Raw genomic sequence first — 12,923 nt, 5'->3', positions numbered from 1 at the left:
TGAGCCCTTCCCACAGCTTAGCTGAACTTGTCTGTGACTGATCACTAACACACTTCTGAACCCAGGTGCAAAAGTAGGCTGAGGGTGGGTAAGGCTGCCAGTGCTTCAAGGGTTGTCCCAGCAGCTTTGCTACCACAGAGGCTATTATCTGCATCAGAAGCTTGAGTAAGGCCCTCAGCACCTTTTGGAGTAATGCATTCAGGCAAAAAGGTGTTGACAAAGTCTGTTAATTAAAAGCCCATGGTTTCGTAGGTTGTTTATCACCAGATGGGAGGCTTGTGAATTTTATGCATCAGGAACCCGCTTGGGAGGTGCTGTGAGGCTGATTCTAATGCAAAGGAGCTGCTGTGGTTACTAGCAAAGGCAAAGCATTTGTGTGCTCTGCAAGTACTCAAGTGTTGTGGATGTTGTTCAGCTTTATTGACAGATAAGGCAAAAAGTTCTCCCAAGTCTCAGGACAGTGTTTAATGTGACCTGTATTGAACAATCTAGGATTAAGAAGAATGCAACTTTACTCATTGTTTTCTTATTTTCTTTCTCCAGATGAACACAATGATGTACAGAAAAAAACCTTTACAAAATGGATAAATGCTCGCTTTTCCAAGGTAATGTTGGTTTGGATGTACTACTTAATTTTGTTTGGTTCACTGTTTAGAATAATTTTGGTTAAATGTACATTACTTTTACTCTTGTTGAATACTCCTAGTAAAATGTCAGTGTGTAGTAAAAGCAGATAAAACAGTCTAGTGTTTGTTCCCTCCATTTCCTCCTGCACATCAGTATCAAATGTTTATTGGATACTATATTTTAAGAAAAAATGGAATATTCTATTTGTTAATATATCAAATAGTTATTTGCATGAGCATGACTGTTTGGTTTTGTTTAGTTTTGGTTTAGTTTATGTGCAATTTTCAGAGTGCATTGCAGCAGATTTTTGAACCTTCATCACTGTGTGGACTCTGTTGCTGAGTCAGCTTTACTCACTCTGCAAACCTCTAGTTGAAGCCACCTGGTGTTGCTACTTGAGCCTTGACTGAAATTTTATATAATTACTTGCTCATTTTGAATTTTCCTCAGCTCTCATGCTGTACAGTTCTCATTTTAATTCTCTTTACTGACTGGAAACTTATTGAGGATTTTTCATGGTTTGGGATGATAAAGGAAGTGACGTTTGCTCTGGAATGCTATTTAAAGCCTGCTTTTTACACTGTTCTGCTGATAGGGAAAAATGACACTTTGCCCAGGAATATAAGTGTCTGTGGAAAGTTTTCCTGCTTCATAGTTTGAATGTGTGAAAGAACCTGGAATATTATCAGGGAAAACTCATGTTTTTTTCTGCCTAGCGTGGTGCTGCAGATGGGGCAACTACTCTTTTGCAGGCTTTTTTTGAAAAGTGGCATGTGTGTGAAATCCTGAAAGCAGATATAAATATTATGGAAGGGGGTGTGTGTTTTGGTGTTTTTTTTTTTTTTTTCTTTTTTTTAAATCTGCAACAGTGCCTTAGTAATGAGTGACTGCTTCTGGAGTGCTGCCCTTCTGAAGTTCTTGATCAGTAATGTAAGGAATTTTTACCTTCCTTTCCTTCCTGTGCAACAGGACACTGAGCAATGCAAGGCTTGTGGCCTTCGTTGAATCATTTTGGCTTGGGTTTGTTTTGGTTGAAAGCTGATATCCTGCACTCTTCATCCAATGCATTCTTGGCTAGTTTGCTCTTTAGAGGAGGAATGTGTGTGGGTAACTGGTTGCTCTAAGCTCAGCTTTGGACTGCTGCTCAGAGGAGTGGTGGTTCTGCAGAAGGAGCAGTAGGCAGAGCAGGATCATGTAAGGAAGGAAAATGTGGTGAGAAAGAAAGGACTGCCTGTAGTCATGTAGCTGGCATAGAGATGGCATGGACATGGAAATGACAGTGATACTGAGAATGAATGACAGTCATACTGAGACTGTGCCAGGTGACTCATCTGTGAGTGCTGCAGGCATTGTATTGAAGAAGGTAGAATTATTTTCAGTAATTCTGCTTCTAGTCACATGGATGTATCTTGTACAGCATCTTTCCTTCTATGCTGTGTAACCAGACAGATCTTGCTAAGCTCCTGGATTTCCCAGGTGCAGGGTATGGTCAGATACTCATATGGTTTTAAGTAACTGTAGCTTTGTGACTCTGTAACTTCATGGCCCATTAAACACCTGAAGCTATGAAAGCCTTGCTAATGATTAAAGAGACTCCTATAAGAGGACATGCTCCCAACTGCTGCATGTCCAATTCGAACTTAAGCATGGCTATTTTGGCATGACAAGACACAGATTTATTAAGACTGGCATGTTCAAATTGCAAGGAAAATGATGGTGTTAAATAGAAATCACTTCATGTAAGGAAGTCTACTTTCAACTGTACCTTAAAAATAGAAAGAGGCTGATTTCAGTCCTGTTGTGTCAAAGTTTTTTTTTATGTACTAAGTCATTTGGATTGTTTTAAAATTCCTTTTCTGTCAACTAGATTGATTTAGCTGCTTAGTAGGTTAGAGGGATTTTAGAGGTTAGTTAAATGTAATCAGACTTATATTGCAGAAAACAAAATGGTAACTTAGGTATTTTGTATGGAATTGCAAATTTCATTCAAAAATTTTACTTGTCCATCCACGTTAATTACATTGTACTTGCCCTTCATTTAAGCAAATAAAAAGTAATTGGTTGAGCTTTTGTAGCTTAGCATACAAAAATTGTGAAATTGCATAATGCTGAGTTTGATTTAGGTCAATTCAATAAGGTTTTACAAAGGATCTAGAGAGAGAGCAGTGTCTTTCCCCTCTCATCAGAGAACAGGTAGGTGAGTAAAACACTTCAAGTATCTCAAGTGTGCTGTGAGGTGCTTGCTTCAGTACCCTGATGGGTGAGATAAGAGTTCTTGGTGTAGTTCCAGTACAGTAACCTGGTTTTGTGCTCTTGGTTTAAACTGTGCTAGAACAGTGCCTTTTATTTGTGTGTGTTGTTTGAAAATCAAGGCATAAACATTTAAAGTGGATTGTTTTAAGGTCAATAAATATACTCAGCCAAGACTCACTGCTCTCTTAGACATACCTTAGGAGAGATGTACACACTACAGCTCACAAGCCTATGATGGCTGTGTAGTAAGGATATTTTGTTAAGATTAGAGGGAATAAAAATTGTTAGAGAAATAGTCTGATACCAAGCTTTAACCAATGGGGAAGTTTATGTTTAAATAAATACTGAGGCAGAGCATTTCAGCATGTGGTTATAAAGCCATGTGATGTTTTTACTTACTGTATTTTTTCTATTGTTCTGTCCAGTCTAATTTCAAGAGTCTGATTTAGCTGTTTTCCTGAGTGTAGCCTTACCAATTAAAGCATCTAGTTGTATGGATAGCTGATATATGTTCTTTATACAATATAGGATTGTTTCCTATCCTTTTATCCCTTTCTATATTAATCTTCATTAAAACTTTCCAGTAGGTTATTTTCAGAACATCTATTTTCTGCATACAATGCAGAAGTGCTATCTTGTCATAGTGGTTTTTAGCCACTGCAAATAAAGGTAAACATCAGAAATGGCTACCAACTTTGAGTGCCTGATCTGAGACTTAAGCTAAATTGTCATAGAGGATTTAACATTTCTTTAATGTTTCTTGATATAAAACAGAACTCTTGATCCTTATAACAGAATTTGGAGGGTTCATATCTTCTGCAAACTCAATCAGACCATCCAAAATATTTAGTTGGTTTTCAGATGGAGCTCAATCAGCATAGAAAAGGGACTTGAAGATGATTATGCCTGTGTCAGCAAGGACTGGCTTTAGTGATCTAAGGAAGTTTCTTAATCTGGCACACCATTCATAATTGCATGTAAAATTGTGTTTTAAATGATTCTGATGAGTTACAGGGGAACTTCTGGCTAACAGTGGAGCTTGAGTTCAAGTCTGCAGGATAATGTAGTACTCCAGTATCCCTCTGTTACTTGTTTCACAGTTAAAGAGAAAATGAACAAAGATTTTGTAATCAACTCTAGTTTGTCCAAATATCTGAATAGCTTCAGTCTTTAGCTACTTAGATGTTTTATCAGCAGGCCTGGGATTTTTAACTGCATCTTGCAGATATCTTGTGCTTCAGCTTATAATTACAGAGCAAAGTAGTTGGATACTCACACTTGCAACTCCAGAAGGTTTCTAGAAACTTGATAGGTATGTTAAGAAATTCAGGAGTCTTGTGTTCCACTTTAGAACCCTGCAAGTACAGTTCTTTCTGCCCTATTTTCTTCCTTTACTCCTAGTCTCTGACCCTGTTTTTGGTTGGTATATTTGTTTTTCCCCCCCTCACTTACTATTACACCTTCTCATGTCAGAAGCCTTGCCTGCCTGGCAAATCCTTGCAAATCTGGAGTTTGGCTGCCCTGCCTATTTCATATCCACTTTTGCCTTTGTCACTATACTTTTTTTTCCCATCAAGACCCAGTTTTTCTTTTTAAAGTTCCATATCTGCTCTATCTGCCCTTCATTTCCCCTCTCCTGCCTTTACAGGATTTGATGCTTGTGTGGTCAGTCCTATTTTTGCATTTCCCTTTGTCTCAGGGGCACTAACCTTGCCCTCCCTTCACCTTCTTGCAGGATTCTGTCTTTGTTGGCTTTAGTTTGCTCATTTTCCAAGGTGGTACTTTTCCAAGTTTGCTTTCAGATTGGTTCCTCTCCTCCTCTGCTCTTCCTGAGCTTGGCAGGTGGAACACAGAGTCAGCACAAGAAACATGATTCCCTAACTTAATTTAGACCCATGTCTGTCGCAGCCTGTCGGAACTCAGTGCTGTCACTCACTCACTAGAGGAAGCTTACAGATCCAGCATTGGCAAACTGAAGTAGTGTCTTTTTACCAAAACCTTGCTTCTTCACTGTGTTTGGGAAATTTTCCCACAGGGATGGGAAAAAAAAGCTTTATTGGTAGGACGGTTGTGCTCTGCAAAAGGAGCGTAAAAGCCCAGAGATTTGTGGTATTCAGTGAAAATGACACTGGATTTCTCTGCCCCTCAGTTATAAGTCTTGGATATGGCAGGCTGTTGAATGGAGTCAGCTGGGGCATTGTTCCAAGGTGGCAGGAACCGCGTTCAAAGCCCTTGCATGCCTGAAGGCTGGGCCTCCCTTTCCTTTCCATCATGTGTTCCTATTGCTTTCCAATACAAACTCAATTTCTTTTTTTTATGTCTTGTGCATTTGCAGTGTTCTTGCTGCATGTATTTGTGATTCTGCTCCTCCAGGTCCTGTGCTAGTGCCTTGACATCTGCATTGGCCAGCATTGACAGGGCTTGGAGCCAGGCCGGGATCTGGCAATGTGAATAAAGCCAGACATCCCACACTTGTACAGCATCTTAAGCTCTTTTTCCTACTCTGTGATCTTCCAAAAATACATTTGACTTTAGGGTTAGAGGAGGTGCGGCTTGAGATCAGAGTGCAGGGCTGAGCTCCAAGTTAGCCTTTGAGAAGGCAAGTGCTCAGTGTGGGGCTCCTGTGCATTTCCTCTCCTGGGCTCTGATGTGTCCCTTCCCCTGGAAGCACACCAAGGGAAAATGAGAGTAGGCAGGCCAGTAGGAGAACTGATGAGTTGTTCTTGGAGTGCTTTGGGGTGTTGTGGCTTTATACGCATCTTAAAATTGAAACAGTTAATTCCTCATTATACCAGGCATTAATTCATATGGTAACTGCAAAGTCTTGTTTTAGCTTTTTGTGTGGTGTGCTGAATAGATGTTTTCCTCCATTTCTGCTTCTTAATTTTCTTTCCTCTGTTTTGTCATAATAGTAAATGTCAGGCCCTACACTTGTGAAGATATTTTGCAGCTCCATTGCTGACCCTTAGCAACTGTGATAAATCTTTTTAAAGGCAAAATTATACCTATTCATGATAATTAATTTCACATGACCCAAGATACCTGAGGTCAAAGACATTTCAGAAGTTGGTTTTTTTTTGGGGGGGGGAAGGAGAATTACGGAGTTCAGTGTATTAGTCATGCAAGAAAAGAGATCAAAAAGATTGATTAGACAATTTTGTCTGTCCAAGGTGACATCACCTAACATGGTGTCTAGTCCTTTTTGCAGTGCAGTTTTTGTTGTGCAAGCAAGGAGATACTTGATGACTGGTGAAATATTCTACAGTTTGATTGCTTCTGATATTTTTCTATGCTGAATTAAACCGTAAAATGTAACTTCACTCAAAACCAGCCACAGCTTAAAAAGCAATAGCCTTGTTAGAAAAGAAGAGTAATCTGGATGGAAAGGAATTAGCGTTTGCACGAGCTGGCCTTAAAAAGGTCTATTTTAGTCTCTTTTTATGGGAAGACAAAACAAACCTTTCTAGGCTTAGCATATCTTTTAGCCAAGAAGCACAAAAGTAAATTTTTCTTCTATAGTAGGTTGTGAGTTATGGTAAGGATGACTGCTTTCTAGCATAAAAGCAATAATATGTAGCAGTTGATATCTCCCAGATATAGTCACAGCAAAAAAATTGTCAGTTTTCTGCCTTCCTTTCAATTTCTGCTGGTTTTTGCTCTAAGAACAAGGGGTGAGCAGTGTCTCCCTTGCTGAAGTTGAAAACTTGGTATAGTAATATGGGCTGTAAGTATTGGTGACTTGGTTAATGCTCTGGGTTTGGGTCTGATCCTTAGGCTTGGTTTTCATCCCAGTTGTTGAAGGGTTTGTGGGACCTTCTGAAGTACTAGAGCTGAACCTGGTTGAGGCACCAAAGCAGATCTGTTCCTTTACCTGTTAGCTGCTAATGAGACTAGTCAACCTGGTTAGCAGGATTTTTAAAATTTTTTAAAGGGTCCAGTTGAAGTTATGTTGCTTGAAAAACTATAACTAAAAGGATAACCTTTTAGTCTTACAAGAGAAATAACTGACAGTGGTAAGCAGGGTCCCAGCTGCCCCTGCTGGTACTGTTGTGCAATGAGGCTTAATTGCAAGCTGAGGTTAGTACTGTTACATTAAACATGTTATTGTAACATAGGCTTATGTAAATGCATTAATAAATACACTGGAGAGAGAAAGACCTACAGATTTACTGATGCCTTGCTGTGCTATTTGCACTGATAGATCTTCCCTCCTTCGGTCATGTTGTCAGTCGAGTGTTTTAGGAGTTAGGTGAATTGAACTATCTTTAGCTGTTCAGCTTTGCTGCTTCTTAAACTCATGTCTGTCATCTAGTAGAATCAAAATTTCCAGCATATCTCAGTGATGAGTATTAGTTTTGCCCACCAGCCCCTGTTAGTCTGGGGTTTTAAATAGCTGTTTAGTTGCTTGTAACTATTTTATTTTTGAGCACCAGTAGTTAAAAATAATTTGCTCTATAAGGTGTCTTCTTATGATTATAACTTTTTATTTATTTGCTTTACTTGGTATTTGAAATCATAGTTTTGGTACTAGTGTTGTGTTGAGATGCCACAACTCCTTGGCAATATTCAGCATGGAGTAGAGTATACCCAGTGAAAATATATCTGTCACAGTGCAGCTAGTATTTGTGTATGATGTCCTGTAACTCCTGCATGTTAGTGGAAGGAGAATGGAAAAAAGTACCACATTTTCATAAAAATACTTCTGTAAACATTGTCTATGGTCTTAAATTAGAAACTGGTGAGATTATTTGTTGACATAGTTGTTTACTTTATGCAATGACCTTTTTGCTTTCTGATTTGTTTCCCACATTGAGTTCCCATGTGCTGGCCTTATAATGTAGCAGCACTTGACATGCTTCTTTCTTGGTCTGGGTCATGATAAAGTGTAGTTCTTGCTCCTGAGTTTAAACTGGTTACCATCAGTTCCCTGGGAATGTACTTGAACATTATGAATGGTTCATGCTATCATTTAAGAGCCCAACCTCTCCAATACTTGCCCCTTCTCAAAGGAATGGGTCTTTATAGTTCTACTACTGCTTTGATCTATGTATTGAGCATATAAGATGTTAAAAATTGTCATATACTGATTAAAAAGAATGAATTAAAACAACTCTTAACTTCATAAAAGTGACATTTGAAGATAAAAGAATCTGATGGAAAATCAGTGTACTGCTTTCTTGTGTTCCTGAAGTGGCAGATAATGTAAATGGCAACCAGGGCTTTTCCCAGCCCTGCTCTGAGCAGCTGGAACTTGTCTGCTGCATTCCCTTAGTGATGAAGGTCATTTGTATGATTTTATGAAATGTGTTACTTTCCTGGTGACAGCCAGTGTGCATTAACTGTGAAACTGAGAGGACCTTTCATCCTGGTTTTAATGTTGTGGCTACAAGGTCTGAATCAGTATCACTGAGGAGGATGTGAAATAGAGGCGGCTTATCTCTTATTCTCCAATGTCTTTGGCGTTCATTAATTGAAAAAGTCAGGTTTAATAATGTAGCTTCAATAATTATTGATTTAAAGCACAGGTAAATTGTCTGCTACAGATAATTGAAATGAGAATTTCATGTTTCTAGTTAAACAACTAGGTAAACATTTAACCTTGTTTAATGATTGCCTTTCCATATAATTTCATGTTGAAGAATAAAGAACTTAAGTAGTCATCATAAAATGATAAATAGCTGGTGTTTGAAAAAAGGAGGTTTTGTCCTACTGAGAATTTGCAACTCCAGTTTTTTCTCTAACTAGGCTCAGTTTGATACAGTTCCTCATTGGTAATAAAGGGAAAATTAATAATGTTCTACTATAGAACATACTCAACAATGATCACTGCCTTGTAGCTGTGGTGGCTTTAGTAGAACAAACTGTAAGTGTTGATGGCTGGGCTTTCGACTCTCAGCAGCATTGGATGACTTCAAAACATCTGATCTGGATTTTGTTTATACCTTCTTCCACTTCCTGGGAATGCTTTCTGGCAAAGAGGAGGAATGATTTCTGCACAGTCATGTTGGCTGGCCTCGGTAACCCTTCGTTGTGAGTAATTCTAGATGCACACAAGGAAGTGTGAGTCACCCTCTTAAACCTGATCCAGGTAGAGGGACTTGAAAGATGGCCAAAGGGGCATATGAGGGCAGCTGGTGTGAGGAGAACGCTGTGTGGTATCTCCTTCCCAAATAGTGCCAGTGTCTTGCTGGAAAGTGTAAAACTGATGTCTGAGATGCCTGGTCTTGTGTACATTTGGTAGCATCTGTTCTCCAGCTCAGAGATCATTAATAAACTGCTGCTTCCTCATGAGGTAAATCAACAGAAAAAGTTGTTTCTGCTGTGGATAACTAGCAAAAGTTCTTTGTCTCGTCTCCCTTACTTGTGTTCACACAAAGGCTGGCATGAAAATGTTTGTTGGAATAGATGTAATGTGATGGATTGGATCTGGTTCTGATCCTTGTGTATGTGCCTACTGGTGCATAACAAATGTCACCATGCAAAGTTCATGAGAACACAAGCAAGCCTAGCCCTTAGCTTATGTACAGTCTCTAGCTTTTATTTTTTTTTTTACTTTCCTTTCTCTTGCTCTGCCTCCCTTTCCCTTTTCTTTTTTCTTCTTCCTCTTTCCCTTACACAGCCTGTTGGTGAATCAACTCCTTTCCTGCTATCAGTGCTAATTTAAAGCGCTGGTAAACCAACACTGCCTCTTTCTGAGTCTGTTAATTATGTTCTTTTGTCTGTTTTATCAAGTCCTTGAGTCTGTTACAGTAACTGTGTGTACAGCGCTGCTGGCAAAGCCTTCCTGAACAGGCTGAGGGAAAGAGATTTCTGCCAGGATTTTTTTGGTTTGTTTTTTCTGCTCTTGTGGCAAACATAAGCAAAGCTGAGAAAAACTACCTTCTGTTAACTGATAAAAGTGTTCAGTGAGTGGGATGTGAATGCTTTACACCCCGAACCGGCACAGATCTTCTGGTACAAAGTGTGTCCCTGCCTGTCCTTTATGCTGTCGTTATAGTGTAAACTGGACTCTATTTTGTCTTTGAGAAAGGACCCATTAGCTGCCTGGTATTTGTACAGTGCTTAGCACAATGTAAGCTGCTCTTTAAGTACTTACCAACACAACCTTGACTAGCCATTTGCCCGTGTGAAGGGCTCGGTATGGTTTGTCACTGTCACTCTTTCTTAAAAGACAAATACTTAAATTTCTCCATCCATTATGCTCAGTGATGGACTGCTTCTCCTTACAGGATGCTGGTAAGGGCTGAACTACTTTGTACTTGTGTAGTCTTTAAGTATTTAGAAAGTGACTAAAATGTTAGTTCTGAAAAAGAGAAATTTAGATTGCCTTAGTGTACTGTATGCCAGACAAGAATCTTCAGAGACAGAAATGCATGTGCTTTTTGCATGCTGCAGATTGTGTATTTATTTATGTGTGTATCTGTAGCTACAGACTTCATTTTTCAGAAGGCCAGATTATTTTCTGGGTGTTAGGAGTGAGCAGTATGGATGTGGGTAGGTATGGTTAAGGAACCAAGCTGCAGAGCCCTGTGGCTTACATTCTGTCCTCCCCCAGAGCCCAGGCTCTTTGCAGCAGCACACCAGCCTGCCCTAGCTGGTCTCAGGGCTGCCTGCTTCACCCCAGTGCAGTCTGCATGGAGCAGGTGCCCTGATGGTGGTCAGACTGCTGGGTCAGAGCCAGGGTTCCAGTGATGGCCCCTGGAGTAGAAGTACAGGTCCAGCCTTAGGGGCCGTGTAGTGCAGCTGCTAGATTGCCCTTGCACTGCCACAGCAGCCTGCCCCAGTAGGCTCGGTGGTGGGTATTGCTTGTGAGGTGATGGGGCTCTGTGTGGGTTTTATCACAAAGAGTGTGATGGCAGCAGCCTGGCCTGGCTCAGGGCTGGCTCGTACCTGGCACAAGAGGGCATGCATGGCTGCTTGGTCAGCTTTGCCCCAGAATTTTTCCTTGTCGTCTCTTGAGAAATAAAGGTATGGGACTATCACTAAGGGCTGCCATTTAAAGAAATTATTTTCCTGCACCCTTCTATGCTTAATAAACTTTGAGTCATGTGGCCATCAGAAGCTGGGATCTGTAGCTGTTCTGTTTGCATAAAGAAAATAGAAGACTTCCTGAAGCACATTGGGTTGCTCTCAAACTGCATCCCAAGAAAGCAGTCCAGTTTCCAGCTGCACTGGGGAACAGAGCAGTGATGTTTCTGACTGCAGACTATATGACTCACATAGCAGATCCTGCATGGAAATGTGCATTCAGGTATGAGAAAAATGCATGACTGGGAGGAGGCAGTGTGAGCAGAACAGGATGCAGTGCCTGTGCAATCTCTGCTCCACTGGGACATCAGCTGACTGTTAGGGCTGGCTTTGTGCCCTGATTGGACAGCTGAGGCTGCCTGGGTGGCAGCTGCCACCTGGTGTATGCATGGGATTCAGGTGGGTGTGGGAAGCTGAAGAAGCAGGGTTCCAGCTTTCCTGGTGGGTACGCTTCTGTGGAGGTGGTGATAGGCTTGGTGGGGTGGGTGTTGCAACCCTTTCTTAGCAAACTTGAGTCAACTTGCATGTGGGAGAATACATGGAGTGAGCTAACATCTTTCCCTCGGAGAGCATTTACTAGACTTCACTAAATACAGAGGCTTTGTGTATTGCATTGTCTCTTTTGAGGATAGTGGGTACTTGAACAAACCAGGAATGAGTAGCTTAGTATGCAGAAATAATTTAATACTCTTCTGTTGACTCTTTGAACTGACAGCAAAACATGGTGCTCTGATAGTCATCAAAATGAAAAAGTCATTCTCCTGAGAAAGCAGAATAAATTATTTCCACCATCACAGCAGGGAGCATTGTGTAGGGCTGGAACATACCATGACCTGTTGAAATGAAGGACTGAAAGCAGGAAGTCATTCAGCTTATTTTCATGCATGTGAAGTGAGGGCATGGAAGCAAAGAAGGAAGGCTGTATCCTCTCAATACTCTTGTTGCACTGTATTAGATGAGATGTCGTTCTGCTTTTCCAGTAGTTCCAAATCCTTTTTAACTTCAGGACCTAAAGCAACAAATTGATTGAGGATATATGGCTATAGCATTCTCAGTTTTGGTATTATATATGTGTGTGCTGTTCTAATGATATATAACTATAATTAATTGTATAATTATAAAGGCTTTCCTTCTGTAGGGCTTTTGATAGTGTCTCCCACAACGTCATTTGTCACTAAATTGGAGAGATAGGGGTTTGATGAATGGACTGTTAAATAAATGAGGAATTGCCTAGGCAGCTGCATCCAAAGATTTGCAGTCAATTGCTCAATGTCCAAATGGAGATCGGAAATAAGTGCTGTCCCTCAGGTGTCCATAATGTGATCTGAAGGGTTCAATATCACCAATGACATGCAGTGAGTTTGAGTATGCCCTCAGGAAGTTTGCAGATGACACCACTCTCAGCAAGTGCAGTTGATGTGCAAGTGGGAATGGAGGTGACCCAGAAAGACTTCAGCCTAGAGAAGTGGGGCCCATATGAATCCTGTGAAGTATGGTGAGTCCAAGTATGTGGTCCTGGCCTGCACCTGCATCCTGGCCTTCCCAGTATCTGTACAGACTGGGAGATTAATAGATTAGTAGCAGCCCTGTGGAGAAGGACTTGGGGGAACTGGTGGATGAAAAACTAAACATGAGGCAGCAATGGTGTTCTTCAGCTCAGAAATCCAACCATACCCTGGGCTTCATAAAAAGGTGTGGCTAGCAGGTCAGTGGAAGTGATTATTCCCCTCTACCCTGCTCTGGAGAGGCCCACACTTCAATGACTAAGATGTTTAGGTTTTTTTTACTTTTTTGCTTGACAATGAGTTTTTGATTAGTACTACATCCAGAGACCTCTGTTAGCTCCTACTGCTTGCTTTTCTGGTCATAGGAACAATTTCCTTGTGCCCTTAGCAACCTGTTTTTACTGTCTTCAGTGTGGTGATGCACACCAAATGTAAACTAAATTTTACTGGTTGATTGCTCTGTGGCTGATCTCCTCCTGTATTACACCATGCTCAAGCAGAGAGCCCTAG

General features: G+C 40.7%; 1 protein-coding gene across 1 annotated transcript in view; it reads left to right on the top strand.

The window, feature by feature from the left end:
* UTRN (utrophin) overlaps positions 1 to 12,923 on the top strand; it is a 341,981-nt gene that overhangs the window by 56,811 nt on the left and 272,247 nt on the right. The window contains exon 3 of the mRNA XM_058801643.1: positions 544 to 605. Within this exon, the coding sequence (XP_058657626.1) occupies positions 544 to 605 (62 nt within the window). The remainder of the gene's footprint in view (positions 1 to 543; positions 606 to 12,923) is intronic.

This window comes from Ammospiza caudacuta, chromosome 3 (assembly GCF_027887145.1).
Source record: "Ammospiza caudacuta isolate bAmmCau1 chromosome 3, bAmmCau1.pri, whole genome shotgun sequence".
NCBI classification, from domain to species: Eukaryota; Metazoa; Chordata; class Aves; order Passeriformes; family Passerellidae; genus Ammospiza; species Ammospiza caudacuta.
Note: the sequence above shows the minus strand (reverse complement) of the source record. Positions and strands in the feature narration are given on the sequence as shown.